Consider the following 24553-nt stretch of genomic DNA (forward strand, 5'->3'; position numbering starts at 1 on the left):
AGAGATCCAAATAGCCACTTAATATATGAAAAAGAGTTTAACTTTTTAGCAATCGGTCATATTAAAACCATACACCTTCCTATTTTGCCCATTCACCACAAGATTTAAAAGTTTGAGAACACCAAGTGCTGGCAAAGATAGACTCTCAGAAGCTGCTGGTAAGAAAACACATTGATAGAAAATTTCGAAACAGTTTGACATAATAAAGGTGAAGATACATAAACCTTTGACCAGGGATTAAGCTTCCATTATAAAATTCTAGAGAGAAATTATGCAGGTGTGCATCAGGATACAGGTACAAAAATATTCTTTGCAGCATTGCTATTTATTTATTTATTTGTTTGTTTATTTACTTATTTATTTATGAGAGAGAGAGAGAGTGAGTGAGCAGGGGAAGGGGCAGAGGGAGAGGGAGACGGAGAACCTTACACAGGCTCCAAGCTCAGCATGGAGCCCAACTCAGGGATTGCTCTCACGACCCTGAGATCATGACCTAAGCCAAAATCAAGAGTTGGACATTTAACTGACTGAGCCACCCTTTGTTGTTGTTGTTGTTGTTGTTGTTTTAATTTAAAATCAATTAATTAACATATAGTGTATTATCAGTTTCAGAGGTAGAGGTCAGTGATTCATTAGTTGCCTATAACACCCAGTGCTCATTACATCGAGTGCCCTCTTTAATGCCCATCACCCAGTTACCCCATCCCTCTACCCATCCCCCTCTCCCCTCCAGCAACCCTTGGTTTGTTTCCTAGAGTTAAGAGTCTCTTGGGGTTTGTTTCCCTCTCTGATTTCATCTTACTTTATTTTTCCCTCCCTTTCCCTCTGTTCATCTGTTTTGTTCCTTAAATTCCACATATGAGTGAAATCATATGATATTTGTCTTTCTCTGACTTATTTCTCTTAGCATAATACCCTCTAGTTCCATCCATGTCCTTTCAAATGGCAAGGTTTCATCCTTTCTGATGGTTGAGTAATATTCCATTGTGTGTGTATATATATATATATATATATGTATATATATATATATATACCATATCTTCTTTATCCATTCATCTGTCGATGGACATCTGGGCTCTTTCCATAGTTTGGCTATTGTGGACATTGCTGCTATAAACATCGGGGTGCAGGTACCCCTTCGAATCACTATGTTTTATCCTTTGGGTAAATATCTAGTAATGCAGTTGCTCGGTCATAGGGTAGCTCCTTTTTGAGGAACCTCCATACTGTTTTCCAGGGTGGCTGCACCAGCTTGCATTCCCACCAACAGTGTAGGAGGGTTCCCCTTTCTCCGCATCCTTGCCAACATCTGACGTTTCCTGAGTGGTTAATTTTAGCTATTCTGGCTGGTGTGAGGTGGTATCTCATCCCTGCAGCATTGTTAATAATATTCCCAGGCCATCATTTCATAGTATATACATTTATCAAATCATTGTGTTGTATACATTAAATTTATACAATGTTATATGTCAATTATATCTCAATAAAAGTGTGAAAAATATTCTCAGACCAGAGACAACTCAAATGTCCTTCAACAATAGAACAGCTAATTAACCTGTGAGATTGTATGCAATGGAAAATCATAGAGTAGTGAAAGTGGATGGCCTGGAGTTTATGTACAGTCATATAGATGCATCTCAGAAGCATTTTGTTGAGTTAAAGAAGAGAAGATACACAAACGTGATTCTAATTATGTGATTCAAAAGCAAGGATGGGTTATTACAAAACTCAGAATAACATTTACTCCTAGGTGAAAGGTTGGGGATCATTAACTGGGGAGCAGGTGGTGGGAGCTATGGAGGGTTGGCAGTGATATTCTGTTTTTGACCAGAATGGTAGTTATATGGATGTTTGCCTTCTAAGTATTATGTAAACTGTACATATTTTGTGATCTTTCTGTATGAAAGTTATATCTCACTATAAAAAAGTTAAAAAAGAAAAACACCAAAGCTACCTCTGAAATCATACCATTTAATCTTGAGTTTATCCCATTATTTTTGCAAATGATGTTTTCTGCTGGTGATTGAATAAATCAACTGGACAGCCAAGACTAATACAAGTACAATTACACGTGATGTTGCATTTTGCCAGTAAAATTTCCCTATATTTGTGGAATCAGATAAAAATATGAAATAAATTGCTTTGATTCCTAGGTTGGATCATTAAATGCATGCTTCCTTGCAAAGAGGAATTTCCAAGTTGATGTATATGAAGCTAGGGAAGGTAAGACAAGACTGAAACTCGTGAGATGTGAAAATTCTGATTCTCTGACATCTTTCTCTTTAGATTTTAAAAAGAAGTGTTTTAGAAAGAGGAACTTATTTTTTTTTTTTTTTGCAACCGCAACTATCTAAATTTAATATAATACAAAATCACGACTATTAGTGTTTTCTGTAAGGGAGCTAACAAGGGTCTTTTAATTTGGTTCTGATTGCACCAGTTGTTTAGGTGTTATATGCTTAGCCTGTCCTGAGGTATAATACAGAGTCTACTTTCAATGTCTTAGATATCCGAGTGGCTAAATTTGCACGTGGAAGAAGCATTAACTTGGCCCTTTCTTATAGAGGACGACAAGCCTTGAACGCCATTGGCCTGGAAGATCAGGTACCTTGTTAATGCATTTTCCTTGTAAAAGATAATACTTGCCATTTTCCAACAACGTTGCCAAACTTCTCACTCTCTAGCATTTCGCTTGGAAATGTGAACAGAAGTAACATATTTTGCTGAGAGTACTTTTGCTGATAATGTGTCTTTGGGATGATACAAATTTCCTTAGATGTGTGTGTGTAGGAAAACACTCTGCACGGGGCTTCAGGAGTCCTGGGGTTTCCTCCTCATGCATTGCTTGCTCTCTTTTGTGATCATGAGAAAAATCACTTATAACCTCTTTGACACTGAACCATTTTCCTTAATTGTAATACGTGATTTAGACCAGATACAATTTAAGTCAATTCCAAAATCTAAAGGTTAAAAAAAAATCAAAACCTAAGATTTGCAGGAACATACTTTTCATTGTTTCCATCATACTGTGCTTCCCATCATCCTTTGCATTAATTTTTAATTTTTTGAAAATATTTGAAAAATCGCATTTTAAAACCGATGTCTAACTTACTTGCATGATGCCACGTTATGGTAATTGAAATTGATATTTCTGGTTTTATTTCAGGTGGTATCCCAAGGCATCCCCATGAGAGCAAGAATGATTCACTCTCTTTCAGGGAAAAAGTCAGCAATTCCCTATGGGACCAAGTCACAGGTCAGTTTACCCTGAAGATAGTGTTTGCTTGCAGTTGAGTCTAATGTCTGGAATGTGACTCTTGCTCATTGGCCCTTCCTTTCCTCTGTAGACCTATCTTTGACATTGCCTGTATCAGCCTACCACTCAGAAACATATACTAGTTAACAAGTTAATTGACAGGAGGCCGTTAAAATAGGGCCCAGTTTCTAATAACCATTCAATAGGAATTAGTTACGTTGTCATCACTATTAGGCTCTTTTTTGCCTGTATACATCGCTCATGGTGGCCTGGGACACTCTTTCTCTCCTATCTCCTTTTAATTACATAAAGAAGATTACCATGTATTTATTGTCGAGCATAAAATGCAAGAACAACCCTAGAGGGTTTTCCCCAAACTGACTCTTTTGCCCCAAATTTAATTATAATGGAATTTATAGAATGAACCAGAAATTTTTTCAGTGCTGTATAACTTCTACAACAACAGAGGCCAGATGGTGATGTAGTTTACAAAAGAAAATCCATTATCCTGCTTTGTGTTCTTCTTATCTTTACATAGTAACACACAGAGTTGGGGAAAGTATGTATTTTTATCTAATATTTATACCTTCTAAGTTTGTTTCTTTGAGAGAGAATGAATGTACCAAACATCTATCAACTAGAGAAAAACCCAACTTGCTTCATCCAACAAGGCCTCATTTTATTAAGGGCAGAACCCAAGTGAGGTTTATATTCTTTGTCTCTGAGCTCCCACAGAGCTCCCATTGCAGGCGGATCAGCAATTCTCAGATTCCACTGGGATCTTGTCAAAATGCAGAGTCTGATTCTGTAGGTCCAGGATGGAGGCTGAGATTACGCATCCTAAATACACCCGGTTGGTGTCTGTGCTGCTGGTCCATGGACCACGTGTTGGGCAGCAAGAGATAAAGCACAGGTGCTCATGGGAACAAGTTCCGTGTGATGCTTGAAGCACCTCACACCCTGTTAGGATGCTACTATCAGAAAACAGAAAGGGAAACAGAAAATAGTTAGTGTTGGGAAAGATAACGGAGAAACTCAACACCTGCGCATTGTTGGTAGGAATATAAAATGGTGCGGCCGCTATGGAAAACAGTCTAGTGGTTCCTCCAAAAATGAAAAACAGAATTTCCATATGACCCAGCAGTTCTCCTTCTGGGTATATATCCAACAGAACTGAAAGCAGGGACTTGAAGAAATATTTGAACCCTCGTGATCATAGCGGCATTATTCACAACAGTCAAAAAGCAAAAGTGACCCAATGTCCATCAATGGATGGATGGATAAACAAGATGTGGTGTACACGTATGTAAGATAATAGAAAATAAAATATTGGTTTCTGCCTCTGGTTCCTGGCACAGAACTCCTAAAACTCTTGTAATTTCCTAAATGATTAAAGGACTAGGAGATCTTTTGTTCTAATATTTGGTCTTTGACTGTGGTTCCTAACACAGAGCTCCTAAATCCTTTGGAATTTCCTGGGTGATACGAGTATCTTTTGTTATAATCAGGTAACTCTTGGTGGACTTCTGGATGGGGGCTGGTCACCAGAAAGACCAAGACATAATTAGAAGCTTGGAATTTTCCCCAGAGTGGGGAGAGGGGCTGGGAGTGGAGTTAATGATCCATCATGTCCGTGTGATGGAGTCTTCATAAAAATCCCAAAAGTATGGGGTTCAGAGAGCTTCCAGGATCGTGCACACACAGAGGTGCTGGTAGAAGAGTAGCATACCCATAGAGGGTGAACACATATCTTACCCTACACATCTTTCCATCTAGATGTTCATCTGCACCCTTGACCATATCCTTTTATAATAAACTGATAAACAGTAAATCAACTGTTTTCCTGAGTTCTGTGAGCTGTTCTACCAAGTTCACTGAACCTGAAGAGGGCCTCATGGGAACTTGTGATTTATAGCCAACTAGGTAGAAGCCCAGGTACAAGCTACATTGCCATTGGCCTTCGATGTGCGTGTGTGGGGGGGTGCAGTCTCATGGGACTGAGCCCTTACCTTTGGGATCTGAGGCTATCTCCAGGTAGATGGTGTCAGAATAGCTAAATTGTGGTACAGCCAGCTTGTGTCACTGAGAAATTGCTTGGTGGAGGACCCCCCACATCTGGTGTCAAGTGTCATGCATGTGGTAGTAAGTGAGAGTAAAGAAGACACTCTCCAGAGGAGAGGGGAGGTTTTTCTATACAACATGCTTTGGAAAACTATTAAGCCTTAAAAAAAAGGGAAATCCTGACACCTGCTACAACATGGTTGAAACTGGAGGACTTTATACTAAGTGAAATAAGCCAATCACAGAAGGACAGATGCCATAGTACCTTTATGTGAATATCTAGAGTAGATAAATGCATAAAAAAAAGAAATCAGAATGGTGGTTGCCAGGGCCTGCAGGGAGGGAGAAGTGGGGAGCAATTGTTTAATGGGTAGAGAGTTTCAGATGTGTAAGATGAAGCGTTCTGTGGATGGATGGTTCAGCTGGTCGCGCAGCCATGTGTACGTAATGAATGCCACTGAACGGTACACTTAAAAAGAGTTGAGATGGTAAATGTTGTATCATGTGTGTTTTACTACAATTAAAGTTTGCTTAAAAAGTGGTTGAAAAGTAAAACATTCCAAAAACTAAGCGCCTATGGGAATGTGGGGTGGGGGTTGGCGGGGAAGGATCAAAATTTTCCATTTAGTGACATTCTCAAATAATAGCCCATTGATTTTGGTGTTATAAAAACATAGGTACAGAGTCTTAATGCATTAGCCAGGCAGGAGAAGGAAGCGGAAGGAAGTCTACTGACCATCCATAGGCAGATAAGCATTTTTGGATAATTAATATGTCTTGTTTCATCGGCCCCAAACTGAGCGTGGTGCTGTAGGAAAGAAACAGATTTACACACGCAGGGCCAGTGTAAGCTGTACATATTAACTGTATCCTTTCCGTAAACAACTGTCTGCCTGTGCACCACACCCCGTGCTTGCGCTACTTACTGAGGACCAGAGAGGAGCTTGCAACCTCGTGAGGACAGATGGTAGTCAGGTTTTTATGGAAAGAACTCTTCTGAGTGATGCTCAGCTGTGTGGTTCAGAGAAGAGGGAGGTTTAGTTTTCAGAGACCTCACAGAGAAAGTGAGGTTTGAGACAGACATTTTGTTTAAATATTAAATCTGCGCCAAAATAGCGCTTTCCCAATTAAACGAGGGTCCATCTATGGAGGGGAGTTGGGTGAGACCAGAATTCTAAAAAAAAGTAAACTTTTAAGTGCCAAGTGTGTATTGGATAAGAAAACTCATAACGTACTTTCACTATAACACAGTCTTACAGAGATCAGCAACCTTGGGCTCTTTGGATCCAACCGCCTTGCTTTACTGATGAAGAAATAGGCTGCATGGGTACACGAGGTCCACATCAGGGGTGACGCAAGGCGGGTGTCCTCATGCACAGTGGCCAGCACCCCACGGTGTAGAAGGTGCTCCCAGGAGCGCTGAGGGGCTTCATTAGTTGCACTCTTGCTTTTGTTAAATTGAAAGGGACCATAGTAATTGTCCCACCTTTGTCTTGGATTCACAGGGAATTAGCCAAGTAGACCAATTCTGACATCATCCCCCCTCTCACCTCCCCAGAGACTGAACCAATAAAGTGTGAGTAGACTGAGGAGGAAGACATGGTTCGGAATATCAGGAAAAGTTAGATGAGCAGAGTGACTTGGACTTGAGCCTGAAACTGGCTTCCTTACCCCCAGCACCAGGGGAGGCGGAAGGGGGCAGAGCCCTCTCCACTGACGGCCAAGAGGGTGAAGGTGTTGGTGGGAGTTCCCATTTGGGGCCTTCAGTACTTGAGAAGAGGCAGGAAATGATCACTTGCCCACGGATCCTGCCATTCTCAGTTCTTACGAACTCAGTTAATGCTAATTTGTAGCCACCTCTCTTTCTTTGGTTTGCATTGTTACGTTTATAACGCGGCCGGACACGGAGCTCCCTTTAAGAACAACATAAAATTGTTCTGAATCGCTCAATTCCACAGCCTGTGGAAGTGCAAAGCCCTCTCCGTGACCCCAGGATTTCGGCAAATCCTCAGGCAGCCCATCTTCTATTGGCCTCCCCCCTTCTCCAAGCCTCCCTCCTCCACCTGTTTTCTCTGCCCTTTCTCCCGGGCCAGGGTCAGACTCTTCAGTCTTGCTGGTTCCTGCCATCTCCCTCCCAAATTGCCCTGGGAACTGTCAAAATATTCCCTGATACACAGAGCAGGTCAGAGCTCCCCAATTCCTTTTAACGATGCAGAAAAATATATTTTTTAAATGTTATTTAATTCCAGCGTAGTTAATGTGCAGCGTTATATTAGTTTCAGGTGTACAATACAGTGATTCAGCAATGCCCTGTATTACTAGGTGCTCATCACAAGAAGTGTACCCTTGATCCCCTTCACCTATGTCACCCATCCCCGCACCCACCCTAGCTCCCCAATCCTCGCCCCTAATCTCCTATGCCCCAAGTGGAGAAATAGCACCCCTTTCCTAGAAAACATCCCCGTTTGCAGGCTTTTAGGATATAGAGTGGAAACTTGTTTTTCTAATATACTTGACTACATCAAAAACTAATACTGTACTGCATGGTGACTAACATAACATTAAAAAAAAAGTCTGTGCTGCAACTACTGTTTTACATATCCAACTTCCTTTAGGTTTTATTAATGATGTTTTTGGTTACCAGGGCCATTTTATACTTCCTCACTTATTTGTTCTTTTTTTTTTTAAATTACTGTTTGATTTTATTAAGGACCTTTGTGAAGGTTCACTTGAAACAATTTAGTCTGTCCAGTCCAATTGAGTCACGAAGTGGCAAAAGCAGCCAGTTTGTGTTGGGTCAGTTACTCTACTACATGGCTGCGAAGAATACACAGAACTGTACAAAATGCAATATGATGAGTAAGGACGGTTGAATAATGATGCATAAAATAGATTAAATTGTAGTCATTTGAGCTGTTATTTGAGATGTATGGCTGTCAGCTGGAAACCAGCGTTCTTTTTGTAGCTGTTTTTGTTTTGATAAATTAAATAAATTTGATAAAGCGATCCAGATAGGAAATCTGGAGCTGGAATATGAGAATTATTTCTTTGTAGCCTTCATCAGAGATGAGGGGTTTTTCCCCCCAGTTTTATTGAGAAACAATTGACATACATCACTGTATAAGTTCAAGGAGAACAGCATGATGGTTTGATTTATATGTATCGTGAAGACTTGTCTGTTCTCATTCACATTTTTTCTTCAGAAGATCATCCTTTTAGAATAGGCATTGGAGAAGTGAGGCTTGATGCGGGAGGCTCTAACTTTTGCTCATGACACAAGGCTGCCTCTGGACCCCGGGGAGAATTGACAGGGACCCTCTCCACAGGACCGGTGTGCGTATCGGTTCCCAGATGATGCAGGTGTCAACCAAGCCTCGCAACTGAGATGGAGAGAATATTTTCCCCAAGTCAATGAACCTTCCTAGTTAAAATGTTTCCTAACGTAGTCTGAATAACAAGTGTGGTTTCTGTTGAAACGAGGTGATTCATGACACAGAAGACTGGAAAACAGAACAAAGAGGCAGAGAATGAAGAAGTCCTGTTCATTTTAATATATAACAAAGACACAGGAAGCCCCTCCTCAGTCATTGTCTTTGTAGCATGACCCAGTTATTTTTACACCAACTATACATTTAGCTGTTAATATTAAATGTTTACTTTTGGGTAAGGTGAAGATTTATAAATTAGCATATTTGCATTAAATGATGTGACGCTTCTAAATTTGGGAAACACATGCTTTAAATTTTTAAAGATTAGACTCACCCTGAATTGCAAGTCTGCATTATGACTTTTGTGGGCTCTGGGTGGGCACTTTTGTCTTTGTGGGTCCCTCTCTCTCTGAAACAATAAATATTAAAAATTACATTTTATGAATGCATTGGTATAAAGATTAATCCAGGCTGGATTCATTCTCATATATTCATTATATTTTTTGCTTCTGACTTTAGTATCAACTAAAATTAAAACATTTTCATGGACCCCTAAAAGTATGTGGGCCCTAGGCTTTGTGCCCTCTGTGCCTCAGGGAACAGTCGGCCCTTGCTGAACTGTCCTATAAAGTCGGAGAAAAAGAACATGTGTCCCAGGGAGGGCTGATCCTACTTCTACCAATACTTTGGGCCCCCCTCCCCACTCCTTTCATGTTGAAATGAATGCCTTCAAAGTAGTCTCTTTAGGAAATAGTATGTTTATTCTAGTGATGCGGTCATTACTGAAGTTTTTCTAACAGCTCGATTTGGAGACCTAAGATGAAAATGTGAGATTTACGAGATGTGGTTAAAACAAAACTATCTTAGTGAAAATAACACTTTTTTTTTGCTATAAAACGAGGATTTGGTTTTTGTGGTATCAAACCTTAAAAAGCCTGAGTTTAAACTTGAACATTGTATGTGTTTGGTTAAAGTGTTTATTTTTAAAAAAAGACTACTTGGCTAAATGGCTATAAAATTAAGCTTGCAACCTTCTGCTAGATATTTCCTATTGCTGAGTGAATAATGTGAGACATATCTGTCCATTCTCCAGAAGCAAATAGTATCTACTATATTTTTCTTGCAGTATATTCTTTCTCTAAGCAGAGAAAATCTAAACAAGGACCTATTGACTGGTAAGTCCAATGCTTATTCCGCAATTGTCATTGCAGTAAAGTGCATGAACCTAACTAACCTTGTCACATGATTTACTGGGATTTGCTTACGATTCCTTTTCATGGGTTATTCACGGGTTATTAGGGCAGGGTATGTACAATACACAGTAGTAGTGATATATCCTGTTATTGCTGATCAAAAAAAAAATCATTTGTTCAACACATTCGATTCCTCTTGTCTTCTCAGCACTGGAATGAATGAGTGCTCACTCCCCAAAAAACTCATGGACTAGAGGAACAGCAGATACCCTCGAAGGACGGGCAAAGTGGCACAATTAGCCCCGCACTACAGAAAGATGAAGAGCAGTATTTGGAGGCTGAAGAGGGCTGTGGTCTTTAGAGTATTGCAATAATCCCTGGGTGCATCAACTGAGCCCTGGACTAAAAGCTAGAGCACAGGGGGCAGAGGGGAGGGCGAAGGCTCATGATATTTGTGGGAGACCAAGTAGATAGAGCATGTAGGAGGTTGAAAAAGAGGAAGTTGTGAAATATGCCCTAAAGACTTCAGTGTGTTACAGACCCACCCATTAATGGAAAAGCCACTGGATTGCAAATTAAATTTTTAGCTTGGATAATCAGTCCTATCACCTGCCAGGTAGCCCTTGATTGTAACAGTTTTTTCTCCTTGTCAGCATTTGTGCTAATCAGGTCCATTCCCCACAGAGCATGACACTTGAGTAATTCTACTATCTTTTAAGTCAATTCCTCTATGCAATCCAGCAGCCTCTGAGTTTTGGAGAGCAGAGATTCTATGTGGTTTATCTGTGTTTCTCCACAGCCCCCTACCCAGCGTGAGTTTTCAGTGTGTCTGTTGAATTGAATTGAACTGGCAGGAGTCGTCTGCAAAGCTCACTCTTGCTGATTCACCAGGGACTTAAGAAATAGGGCTTAGTATTCTTCTTAATCCTACTTCCTTACTTATATTTGCAAGACTATCCTTTGGGTGGGTAGGTGTTGGGGGCAGGGATAGGTTGCTAGATATAGTCATATTGATCTCAAGAAGCCCCCAAACAGCTTTTTAAAAAGTAGTCTATATCAGACCTAAGACAATCTGTTTAGAGCATCTTCTGAATTTGTTAAGATAAAAATGAGAGCAAACATTCACTGAGGTACCAGGAAGTATGTTAAGTGCTCCATATGCATTGATTTATATAACCCTCCCAACAGCTCTGTGAGGTGGGAACTCTTCCATCAGTTTTACAGGTGGTGAAGGAGGCTTCCAGAACCCCCACCCCCACCCCCCAGCAGCCCACACTGTTAATAAGTGGTAGAGTCCTGGGCTGGAGCTTGAGCCCTTATTCCAAAGTCCATGCCTTTAACCCCCAGAGTCAGTGCCTCCAATATTACACACGAAACATCTGCTAACAAGTAGGAGCTACAACTTGGGAAGAGCTGATCTTGGTGGACAGATGGAAGCTCCCAGACCTGGTTTTCCTTAGGAATGTGCTGCACGGTGTGTAATTTCATAAATGCCATAAATACGTGAATGAAGTGAACACGGACTCTCTTCGCTCCTAAACATTGTTTGGCATTTGAATTCTTCCACACAGTTGTCAGTCCTTTAACAAGTGTGTGAGCCGCCAGCTTCCCGGGCAAACACTGGCTCCTGACCGAACAGCACCCCCCCCACCAAGACTCAGGAATGAAATCATTGCCCTGTACTCCATGTAGGATTGTTTCTTGGTTCACTGTTCAGGGGGCGGGGGGATGTTAATAATTGTTAAGCAAAGCAAGCAGGAAAAGGACATGTGGTCAAGTATGTGTGATAAATCCTGCACAAAACAAGTTTTATAAGTTTCCTTACAGTATTCCTCAGGGCCTTTATTCTGATGGTCGGCATGGTGGATTTTCTAGACCAGCGCCATCCGAGACATGACCACAAATGGCAGCCACATGCGTAACTTAAACTTTTATATTAACCACATTTAAAAGCCAAAAAAGAAACAGGTGAATTTAAGTTTAACAATATATGTTAACCTAATAGATCCAAAATATTATTTCAATGTGTAATCAACAGAAGATAGTTATTCATGAGACTTTTTTTTTTTTTTTTTTGTACTGAGCTGCCAAAACCTAATGTGTACAACACATCTCCATTCAGTCTAGCCACAGGGGGCTGAGGACCAGGACCGCACAGCTCAGGGAGGTCAGAGTGTTAGCATTTTGCTAATGGCTTTGACCACAAAATGGTTTTGATTAGGAAGCATATCCAGGACTAGTGTTCCGTGGAAAATTCTTTGGGATGTATTAGTATACATTTAAATAAATTTTTTTTTTATTTTTTTAAGATTTTATTTATTTATTTGACAGAGAGAGAGAGGCAGAGAGAGAGCACGAGCAGGGGGAGTGGCAGGCAGAGGGAGAAGTCAGGCTCCCTGATGAGCAGAGAGCCCAATGAGGGGCTCGATCCCAGGATTCTGGGATCAGGACCTGAGCCAAAGGCAGATGCTTAAGCGACTGAGTCACCCAGGTGCCCCAAATAAAAAATAAATTTAATTTAATTTAATTTCTTAAAAGGTTGATTCCACAAACACATTTTGTGTTTATAAAAGATATCCATAGTGGTTCCGATAAACTCTGAAACTTCTGATTTCTCCGAAGTTATTTTCCAAAAGAGTACTTAAACACAGATAAATAGATCTGATTTGTAGCTTTAACAACAATAAATAGCCTGTAATTATATACCTCTTACCCATGAGAATTAATAGGGACAAAAATAATATTTTACTCTTATGACAAGGATATGATGAATTCACTACTTTCTATAGATTGCTAGCAGGCAAAATAAAAAAAGCACCAAATAATTCGATTCTATTTATTTAGAGGTTTTAAATCATCTTGCTCATTTTTTTTTCTCTAAGTGTTCCAGTGTTTGATTACAAAAAGAATTAGTATCAGAAATCTTTATTTGCGACAACGTGACTCAGAAGTCTAGAGACTTACTAAAAAGAGATAAAGAATCAGGCATAGCCTGAGAAAGGAGTTTGGCTGACTATTTCTAATCACAATTAAAGTCTTAAGTTAGAGGCAACTTTTAAAATATGTGCTGCCTGTTTCTTTTCCAGGGTGAAACTGTCATAGCAATGTAAAAATTTGCATGATGGAATTGGTTGGATTTTTATTTATTTATTTATTTTTTTGAGGATGAGGATAGTTGATTTGTATTCATCATTTTTACTACCAAATTATCCTGGAACATTTGCCAAAGAGCTGTCAAATGACCATTTTAAGTAATTCATTTTTACATTCTTAAGAATAAACATCTCTAACCCACTGTTCTCAGAAAACAATGACTATTTCAATTTGATTAAGTGAAATGAGAACTGGAATTGTATTTCTATTTGGTTTTCTTCTTTGTCTCCTCAGCTGTTGAGAAATACCCCAATGTGAAGGTGCACTTTGGCCACAGGCTGTTGAAATGTAATCCTGAGGAAGGAGTGATCACAGTGCTTGGGTAATCACCGTCAGCCTGTTGACTGGAGAGGTGAAGGGTTGACACAGAGAACTGGATCTGTAAACTTTGTTCTCTGGCTTATTTGAAAGAGTTAAATGATTACTAAAAGGGATTCAAAGGATTTCAGATCAAAAACCAGCCTTGGCTGCCTTCTGAACACCAATACCAGTGATTCTTCTTGATTCTGAACCTGGCTCAGCATCCGACCACTGGTGGCCATCCTCTTCAAACGCTCTCTGCCCTTGAAACAGATGACCCTCCACTGCTCTGTGTTTCCTCTCCTCTTTATGGAAATGATTTGTCTGCCTCTCCTGGGCTGCCTCTGTTTCCTCTGAAGTTCCTAGCCCCATGTCCCATTCTTGCGATATGTCATGGATTCCCAGTCCGTTCAGCGACCACTTTTAAATTCACTTCGCTAAAATGAACCTCTCTAGCCCGTGCCTCTGTCTTCAGTCTCTTCACTCTCAGTCCTTATTTCAATCCTAATCCATGCTATTTTCCTGTTCGACACCTTCACAGGTACCTCTTGCCATGATCTCAAACACATCTTAAATCACCATCTATTTCTCTCCAAGCACTCCTGACTTCCCTAGTGCTATCACCCAAATCATTAGAGTCATTCTTGTTGTGCCCTCTTCCCCGTTTCCTCCCATTAAATCTATGACCCCTGCCCAGTCTTTCTTACTCCCTGATGGCTTCTGAGCCTACATCTTTCTCCAGAGCCCCGTGGTCTCTGGGCTCTCACGCCTGCACACGCAGGCTGCTGCACTCACCTTGTCCTCTCCATGTCCCCTCCCTCCTGGACTCTGCCTCCGGTTCAATACATCCAGTGCCAGATGAGTTTTTCTAAATTACCACACTTCCTACATCAACCCCCGCTCAGTGGAAAAAGTTATTTTCTCTCTTTTGCCAGAAGAATGTATTTAAACCTTTTGTCTTAACATTCAAAATTCTCTTCTTCTCCTCCCTCTTTTCCCTCCCCACATTGTCTTCTTTCCCTGAGCTTATCTCCCGATACCCTGCACTCAAGCTAAACGCACTGCTCTTGGCAAGTCCTGGGCACATCCATGCTGTGGTCCATCCCTTCCCTCACTCTGCCTTCTTCTCGAGACTCCCTCCCTTTGTGCAGGGAGCTTTAGTCACACTTCCGTGGCCTGGTATGTCCTTATTAATGAGTACAGTGGTGCTATTCTCATTCTCGTGAGCAACACGGTCCTCAGGACGAGGGCTGTCATCTTCATTCTATAGCTATTAACTCCAAGCTCAAAAGTCAGATATGTACAAGTGAGGAGGGGCCCCCCTGAGTTGCTTTTTTATACCCAAACAGATGAACATCATCATTTTTACCACTAGAATGTTTTTTTTTTAATGGTCCACTTTATTTTTCAGATCTGACAAAGTTCCCACAGATGTCACTTACGACCTCATTGCAGGATGTGATGGAGCATACTCCACTGTCAGAAGTCACCTCATGAAGAAACCCCGCTTTGATTACAGTCAGCAGTACATTCCTCATGGGTACATGGAGCTCACCATCCCACCCAAGAATGGGGATGTAAGTCCTTTCCCTTCTTTGGCTCCTCCCCACAGTCCTCCCACCCCTCGGACTCGGGAAGACATCTATTCTAGTGCACTTGTTCTTGGCAGCATGTCTGGATGAATTCTCAGGTCTGTCATAGTCCCTCGTAAGGCATAATAAGTCGGGTGTGCAAATATCCCTTTAATAATATCACTTCTCTCCCTTGCCTTCGAGATATGCTTTCTTGAGTGGGCAGGAAAGAAGAAGCATCACAGCTACCCTACTGGAAATGCACAGGGAATTTGTCTGATGTAATCATGTCATTTTCCTATTTTTTCTTGGGAGGAAAAAAATGGGTCAGGAATCTTTCTGTATACTGACAATCAGAGTTCTTATACTCATGACTATATCAAATAATAGTTATTAAATAAAGTGAATAGAAGTTGTTGCAAAGAGATTTCCATTGCATTTTTCTCATTTCTTAGTTCCCAAGTTCAACCCTATGTGGCTTGAGGCAAGTACATCCTAGGTATGTTTTATATCGTCATAAGTAAATAGATATAGGAACTGACTAAGGGAAATTAAAATACTAACAAAAGCAACAAGGATCTTGGCATATAGGTAAAGATAAGTAAATAGTGTTCATTACAATGTGATTTGCATAGAAAACATCTGTTTTTGAGGTACAGATGCAATCTATCCTATTTGAAATTCAGATGTCTATAAAATAGCTAGTCCATTTGTGATAGTTACACACCAGGTATATAACCAAACTGTATCAGCCAGTCAAATCTGTATTTTAACATTAAATCATTGTCTATTTTTTCCTCCTAGTCACAAAAGTATTTAGTAATTCTGAAGTGCTAGTCTTATGGTTTTCAGGTGAGCCTTGTTCTCATGGCCCAGGATCTGGTAATCCTGGGTTACAGGATATTAGGATCCTGTTGAAGAATTACCCCAGATGAGTGGAGTCATGCCTCCTAACGTAGATTTAAGATCGCCATTTATTTTTTCTAGGTGTTCATATTTAATAGTGATGATTAGTGGTTTACAAAAAGTCTCCCCTCTTAAAGAAAGAACACTGTTTGACATAGCATTGGGACTCAGACCTGGAAGTATTTTAACATGGCCCCAAAACAATCCTAGGAAAACTCCCTTCCTTCCTTCTTCCCTCCCTCCTTCCCTTCCTTCCCTCCTTCCTTCCTTCCTTCCTTCCCTTCCTTCCTTCCTTCCTTCCTTCCTTCCTTCCTTCCTTCCTTCCTTCCTTCCTACCTTCCTACCTTCCTTCCTTCCTTCCTTCCTTCCTTCCTTCCTTCCTTCCTTCCTTCCTTCCTTCCTTCCCTCCACCTATCTCGTCTCTCTGTCCTGTCCCCCCTTTCTTTAACATAATAGACTCTCCATTCCATCTCCGAGGGTTGGAGTGGGGAAGAAAGATTGGGTGAGGGACAGCATGGGTGAATATTGGGGAGGTGCTTAGAGAATTGGGTGGGAGGCTCATCTCGAAGCTGCTTTTGCATAGCAAGCACCTTTTTTGCTCACATTTCATGTTTGGAAAGACTTGTGGTGAGGACCCAGTGGGGATTACTGGAGCCTGCTCTTGGATAAAGATATCTATTGAGAGCATGACTTGATAATAAAGAAGCTGAAATTTTAAAGGATTATTTTCTAGAGTCGTGAAATATGTATGAACATCAGAATATTCTTGGTATCATAGTTGCTACATCAAAACAATATATAAACCACTAATGGTGAGGATTGGGCAGCGGGGAGGGGTATGTATTGTCTCCCAAACTTTTTCATCAGCTGTTTGAACCTTCACTAATGTAGTAAATGATAAATCAGTTTCAGAGCTTCGCTCTTATCTTTTGGAGTTCTAAAAGGTCATAGAAGTGGTCTAAAGATAGCAAAAGGAAAAGCAAGGACCATGTACCTCATCCCGGCTGGTCTCCTTACTCACAATTCCTAAACTCCTGACCTAAAACACTGCTCATTTCTGCCGCCTCTGCTTTGCTCAGCAAGTTCACCCCTCCCAGAAGCCACCTTCCTTTACTTCTTATCTAATCTATGGATCCCTTTGTAGTTTTAACCACTCTAGCCCCACACATTTCTTCCCTGCCCAGCTTTTATTTCCTATCCTTCAACTTCAGCATCTGCCTAGTCAACTGCATTGGAACCTCTTTGAGGGCAGAGAGTTACGCACTGACTCATTTCTGTGTCTGCGTGTTGAGCTTATTTTGAGGCTCTGAGATAAAAAGCCAGGAAGGAAGACACAAAGAACTCTAACAAGTGTAAAAATGCTGGCTAGGAGACTATGCTGCCCTTTCTGTGTTCTTCTTACCATGTAAGATACACACATGGCAGGTGCTTGCATACTTGAAATGGTTGGAAACTGATTACATGTTCCTATGTGTATCATACCCCCAGGAACCTCCAGGATTAGGGTCAGTTGGGTGTTTGGGTCATTTGATCTGCCCAAGCAATCAATACTCACTCAGGCTGCTATTGGTTTGTCGTGGGCTCACTAAAAAGAGAAGACTTCCTTCTATTATTTATGTTGTAGGAAGCAAATGATAAGAGGCTTGTTGGCAAAATTTTATTTTGCCCATGAAATTTAAACTTAGGACCTTTCTGTTCACACAAATAAGTCCCCAAGTAAGGTGAAAAATAAAGTATAAAAATATCACACACACACATATATGGACATATACATATATAGTTTATATGTTTATGTGTATAATGTATATGTATATACATGTATGTGTTTATGTGGGGGGGGTGTCTGCGTGTGGGCTTAGAAATGAAGAGAGAAGGTGAGAGAGAGAGAACATCTCAAAATCTTGAATTTCATCTGGTATCAAGAACCCACCTAAGTTATAGGAATTTCTAAAGACAGGACAGGAAGGGTTTTTAAGACAACTTCTACTTTAAATAAGAGAAGGTGTGCATATCACCATGTGTATGATACTATTTGAATTGCTACAGAAACAATCATAACATAAGCAGAGTCAGTTTTATAGATGTGCTGCATTAGTGCATTAATCCAACACAAATATAATTTTTTCCCCCTACAGTATGCCATGGAACCTAATTATCTGCATATTTGGCCTAGAAATACCTTTATGATGATTGCACTTCCTAACATGGTAATATAGAATTTATCAATGTAATTTTGCATCTATAAAGTTTTTCATTACTTACTTTTGTACTTTTTTTTAAAGATTTTATTTACTTATTTGACAGAGACACAGTGAGAGAGGAGCACAGGCAGGGGGAGTGGAGGGGGGAGAGGCAGGCTTCCCGCCGAGCGGGGAGCCTGATGAGGGGCTCGATCCCAGGACCCTGGGATCATGACCTGAGCCGAAGGCAGACGCTTAACCATCTGAGCCACCCAGGCGCCCCCTTACTTTTGTATTTTGTATGTATGCCTAATTGCTTTTACACTTAGCACGTGTATACTTTTAACATCATTGTTTAGTCTATTTAGTGATTATATCATTGAAACTTCGGGATTCCTGAGGAAAAACCTGAAGGAATTCCAATTATTTATCGTGGAAAGGAGATTGAACACATATAAGTTACAAGTGGCAGTTTGTGTGTGGTGCCTGTCCTCTCCCCCAAGATGGTGTAGGAGGAAATGGCCTTCCAATAAAGCCAAAGAGATTCGGTTCTACACAAGGCAGTCCTTCCAGTGTGGAGGTGTCTGGGACATTGGAATATAGATAGTCAAAAAGGGGTGTGGCTGTTCTTTCATTAGACCCTAGAGACTTTTTTTGCTCTCTAGATCTAACTACATATTTGTCTAGTTGGTCTTCTTCTGTCCCTTGGCAGCAATGCTGGGGTCCAGTGCCTCGTAACATTATCTGGAGAGGAAGAAGAGACAGGAAAAGTGAGGAGAAATTCAATCCAACCAGCCGATTAGTTATATAAGGAGGGTAGTGTTTGCGATTAGTAATCTAAGGAGGGTAGTGGTTGCTTGGTGAAATGGCTGAGGTTTACCGTGTAGAAATTCTAGTAAGCGAGAAGGTGGGGAGCACCTGGGACTTGGGGGGCTTTCCTTTGGGAGCGAGGGGAGAAAGCCAGCTGTGTTTCCTGCTGGCCTAGACATTTCTGCCGGGTGTCCCTCGGCCACAGCAAGAACCTGAGACTACATTCTCTCACACTCTTCCTCTCCTTCTCGCAGAACAGATCTTTCACGTGTACTTTGTTCATGCCCTTTGACGAGTTTGAAAAACTTGTAACCAGCAGTGATGTGCTGGATTTCTTCCAGAAGTACTTTCCAGATTCCATCCCTCTAATTGGAGAGTAAGTTTCAAGATGTGCAAGTGTGCCTTTCTCTCCACTGCTTTGAGCTACTCAAAATCCAAATAAAGGTGCTGCAATAAAGGTTACTTCCGTTTGGATGAAATGTGACTGGTCCTGGACGGGAAACCTGCCTTAGAGCAAAGTCTAAAGGGGATGTTGTGTCATGAGTGGGAATTCTGAAAACCCCATGGCAGGCCCAGTTTCCCTGGGAAAGACAAGTCACCCACGTCCCCAGGCCTCTCTGCCTCCTGTGTGGGCTCTCAGGTCCTTGGAGGTTGGTGTGCTACAGAGTGGGGCTGTGCTTCCCTCTGCTGGTGGGCACAAAGGTCCAAGGCGCAGCAGATGCGAGTCGGGGTCCTCACTTTCTAGCTGGGTTCGCTTTCCTAGCTCACAGGGCCCTCCCGGCAACATGGCGATCCATAGCGGCACCTGCCCCAGAGTGTTGAGAGGACAGGACAAGTTCTTGCCTATAGATCATTCGGCACAGGGCCTGGCACATACAGAGCCCCCCAGCTGGGAGCTAGCTTGTTAGCTGTCTGGTTTATGACCCACGGCCCCTCTGCCTCCTGTCAATGCCCCCCCCCCAGGGTCTTGTCACTGGGTCTCACTAAGTACCTCTGCCCCCACTGTCCCTCCCTGGAATCCAGCTCACTCCCCACCTCCAGCAGGGTTTTCATGGAGGCAGCACAGTGCTGCAGAAAGTGAGACTTAAGGCTGCTTCTGCCCCTCACTCCCTGAGTCTCAGATCGCTCATCTTTACAATGGGCATCAGGACATCTACCTTTGGGGGGCAGTTGTGACGTGACATGCACCAACTATATAAAAGGGGTGGCCCACTGCCAGCCCACAGCAGCTTTCTTTAAAATGGTCGATTTCGATCCTTACCTGCTGACTCAGTGTGCACTGATCTCCCTTTCTCTGATGTTGAGAAATCTCTGCACGCCACAATTTACCCCTTATGTTTCGTGGTTATTTCTTGCCTCTCCAACCGGACTTAAAACTCTTGAGGGTATGTACTGTTTCTCTACTTACAACTGCCACAAATCCTCTGTAGATGCCTGATGCTCACTAGCTTCCAAATCTATGTAAAGTCACGTTCATTTTAGTTTTTGGTGTGTGTGGCTTTAATCAGATGCACCACGTCTCAATTTTTCCACTAAAACCTAAAACACAACAGAACAGTTGAAAATTGCGTGACCCACACGCCTGATAAGAAAATTTCATGACACGTAACACAGAGGCATTTCGAGTTCTTGAGATGCAGTCAAACTTGTCCTGGTTGGATGTGATTAACATTGTTGAGAACAAAACAGGCAATTAGAACAATGGAATTTCAGGAACTCGAAGAAACTTCAGTTTCTCCTTTTCCTGTTTTCTTTCTGGCATTTTGTGTGTTTCTCAATAAAATCCAATGGTAATGAAGTCAGTACATTTGAAAGAATTATGCAGGATTTAATACCCAACTTCAGGTGCTTATGTTCTGGTTGTTTCCCTTTGAAGGCAAACCCTGGTACAAGATTTTTTCCTGTTGCCGGCACAGCCCATGATATCTGTGAAGTGCTCTTCTTTTCACCTGAAGTCACACTGTGTGCTGATGGGGGACGCAGCTCACGCCATTGTGCCCTTTTTTGGGCAAGGAATGAATGCAGTAAGTCCTTTCTCCTAAAGTAAGTCAGTCTCAACCAAAAAATCGTAAATAACAATCATGCCTAAAACTATCCCCACATAACGTCTGAGAAAACAATCAATTCCACAATCCTACCAGCTGTTTAGATTGATCACCAGCTATAGTCAAGTCTTGGGTTGCTTGATCCAGTAATTTCACATAGGAAAAAGCAATAATGCAGAAGACGGTTTTCTGTGCAGTTAGAAAATATATTGATAGCTTGAAATTTGGGAACCTGTCAGCAATTCAAGCCTTAATTAAAAAAATTTTTTTTGAGATTATGCATAAATATATAAATGTTAGGCTCAAAAAAGAAAAAGAGCCCAAACTGTCTGTTGTTTTCTCCACTTTTTCTTTCCAAGGGAAAGGAAAATGCAGTTGACAGAGTTGAAGAAGACTACGAAATAGATTTGATGTTGAATACTACTGCTTTCATGGAAGTTTTATTGTTCTGGCTAGAAAAAAATATTTCTGAAAAGAAATAGTGCTCAAATATGAAACATTAATTTCAAGGAATCCTAAAATAGTTATCTAGACAGACAATTATTTTGTGTGTGTTTGATAACTAATAGCTTTATAATCACAGCCTTTTAATGTTTTGGTGATCGGGATCTATCCCAAGTGTAAATAGGCTATAAATCTAATCACTTATATTTTCCGCAAAGTAGTCTAAACACTTTGTTTTACAAACACCTAAGAACACACCAATTTTAGGATAGTGGATAAGGGCCCGGGCTCTGGCAGTATAAGGCCCGGTTCAAATCCTGGCTCCAAGATTTATTAGAATATGTTCTTGCTCAACTAACTTAAACTTACCTTTACTTCCTTGTCTGTAAAATGGGTTTTCAATAGTGCCTACACCGTAGAAGTTCTTGGGGGATAAATGAATGAATTAAGTAAAGAATTTAAAAGTGTTATTATCTCAGCCTATGTGGTATTTTGCATCTCTAACTTCCTGTAGCATTAATAGTCTATATTGCTGACAAGAATATTTATTGGCTTCAGATGTAATCTCTATAATTGATGCGAAAAATATTTTTTTAACGTTTACATTTTTTATATTGTCTCTAAAACTATAGTTTGAATTCCTAGAAAGCAGGAAACCTAGCTTTTGATTTTCTTCTTCCCCACTGTGTTTAGCGTCAAACCTTACCAAATAGTGTTAATTTTGTGGATTTCGTGACATTGGAAATTTGCTCTAATCTTTGGTTTAAAGGAACTAAATTAATATGAGAGTTCTAGCCTGTCATTAATTTCTCTAAATGTGAAGCTTAAAGACTGAATAGTTTAAATAAGATTCGAATACTCATGTTAGAGCAATATAATTGTTCTTGCTTCTTAAAGAAGCAGTGGAATCCATCAAAATTACAAGAGTAATTTAAAATTTTGATCAAATTCCAAATCATTATAATCAATATGCATTAGGCAAAGACAAACCATCAGGTATGCAGTTGAGGGTCATTTATGATCCTAATTTAATGCCATACATGACTAAGCAGCTGTGTGCTGGTTGAAGGCAAACATCCTACGAATCATACTCACCAATGGGAAGTCTGTTCAAAATTGCTCAGAAGCTTTCATTATTTCCAGTTTATTTTTCCCTATTTTTTCTTATTTCAGGGCTTTGAAGACTGCTTGGTATTTGATGAGTTAATGGATAAATTCAACAATGACCTTAGTAAGTAAAATTTGTCAAATGGACATGGACTAACCCTGCTGATTAATTGTGGACCTATTTCTGACCCTGGAGGAGGGCAAACCCATGATGCATTTTTCCTGTTCAGGATTATAGATTTTTCTATTAGCAGCCCATGCCACCAGTACCTACTCAGACAAGGAGCACTTAGAGAGGGAAACATAGTTTCTTTTTTTTTTTTTTAAGATTTTATTTATTTATTTGACAGAGAGAGAGCACAAGTAGACAGAGGGAGAGGGAGAAGCAGGCTCTCTGCTGAGCAGGGAGCCGGATGTGGGGCTCGATCCCAGGACCCCGGGATCATGACCTGAGCCGAAGGCAGCCGCTTAACCGACTGAGCCACCCAGGCACCCGAAACATAGTTTCTTTTAAGGTTTGTACCTGGAGGTCTGTGCAGTGATCCTCACAGATGTTCCCAGGACCAACGTTTGCTCAGAATACGCTCCTTGCTCTCCCTTTCCACCTGGGGAACCTGCACCTGCATCCCTCCCCCCCCCCCCAGAAACACTTGCAGGCGCTCCACTGCTTTCTTGCTTGTTGCCTTATCAACGTTGCAGTTGCTACTTCCATTTGCCTTTGGTTAAAACTGATTCCACCAGATATATTGATTTGACGGATCCTGGAGTTTAAGATATTTATATGTAATGTGGAAATTAAATTAAATTAAATTAAATGTACACCATAAGTTGCTAACAATAGCCCAAGACCTGGATAACTGTTACTGCTTCTTGGAATCCGTGGTCTCAAAGGCTACCTGTGAATTTAAACCTCGTTCAGGTAAGGGATAGATGTAGAGAACTGGCTGTAAGTCTACACCCAGATTCCAGTCCTGACTCGCCAACTTACCTGTAAGACCTTGAGCAAGTCGTTTCAGCTTTTTGAAGTCTTGGGTTTTCTTTTTTTTTCTTTTCCATCTATATAGTGGGGACAATAACACTAACTTCAGAGAGATGTGAAAATGAAGTAAAATTATTTGTGTAAAGCTCTTTCATTTATTAGTTTCAGAGGTAGAGTTTGGTGATTCATCAGTTGCATATAACACCCAGTGCTCATTACATCACATGCTCTCCTTAACGCCCATCACCCAGTTACCCCATCCCCCTACTGCCGCCCCTCCAGTAACCCTCAGATGTTTCCTATAGTTTAGAGTCTCTTAGGGTTTGTCTCCCTTTCTGATTTCATCTTACTTTTTTTCCCTCCCTTCCCCTATGATCCTCTATTTTGTTTCTTAAATTCCACATAAAAGTGAAATCATACAATAATTGTCTTTCTCTGATTAACTTATTTCACTTAACATAATACTTTCTAGTGTCCATCGACAGATGAATGGATAAAGAAGATGTGGTATATATATACACACACACATATATATACACACACATATATATACATATATATATGTATATACAGTGGAATATTACTCAGCCATCAAAAAACGAAATCTTACCATTTACAACAATGTGGATGGAACTAGAGTGTATTATGCTAAGTAAAGCTTTTTTAAAAAAAAGTCTGGCACAAAGTGAGTTCACAGTAAATGTTTGTGATGGTGTTTTAGGAAGTCCTTGGACACTGGTGTCTGGATCAGAAGAGACTAGAGGGTCCAGGGTAAAGTTCTTCTGGTTTTCTGCCTTCCTTTTCCAGTCATCTTGCTCAGATGCTCCGGATCGAGAGGCATTTTGTTTCCTCCCGTCTCTGCCCTGGTGGGATTGATCTGCATGTGATAGGCATGACGGAGGGGATGGAGGGTTCATATGTCAGAACATACTGTCAGCACTGGTCTTGGTTACTATGGAACAAAGATAAAACAACACTGATTATGACAATGAGACTCAACTAGCATTACTGAACATTTCATATGTGTTGGGTATCTTGCTATATTTTTTAATCCATTTTCTCATTTAGTCTCCATGGAAAACATGGGGCATATGTACTATTCTTGTCCCTGTTTTACAAC

The 24553-nt window shown here is 40.8% G+C and overlaps 1 protein-coding gene across 1 annotated transcript in view; it reads left to right on the top strand.

The window, feature by feature from the left end:
• Positions 1–24553, top strand: part of KMO (kynurenine 3-monooxygenase) — a 71321-nt gene that overhangs the window by 35755 nt on the left and 11013 nt on the right. Inside the window, 10 exon segments of the mRNA XM_064594397.1 lie at positions 2154–2223; positions 2507–2604; positions 3167–3256; positions 9872–9920; positions 13326–13413; positions 14803–14968; positions 18004–18075; positions 19113–19234; positions 20735–20882; positions 22521–22578. Of these exon segments, the coding sequence (XP_064450467.1) occupies positions 2154–2223; positions 2507–2604; positions 3167–3256; positions 9872–9920; positions 13326–13413; positions 14803–14968; positions 18004–18075; positions 19113–19234; positions 20735–20882; positions 22521–22578 (961 nt within the window).

Source organism: Mirounga angustirostris, unplaced genomic scaffold (genome assembly GCF_029215605.1).
Source record: "Mirounga angustirostris isolate CCGP_5_RB_7025 unplaced genomic scaffold, mMirAng1.0.hap1 SCAF_6, whole genome shotgun sequence".
NCBI lineage: Eukaryota > Metazoa > Chordata > Mammalia > Carnivora > Phocidae > Mirounga > Mirounga angustirostris.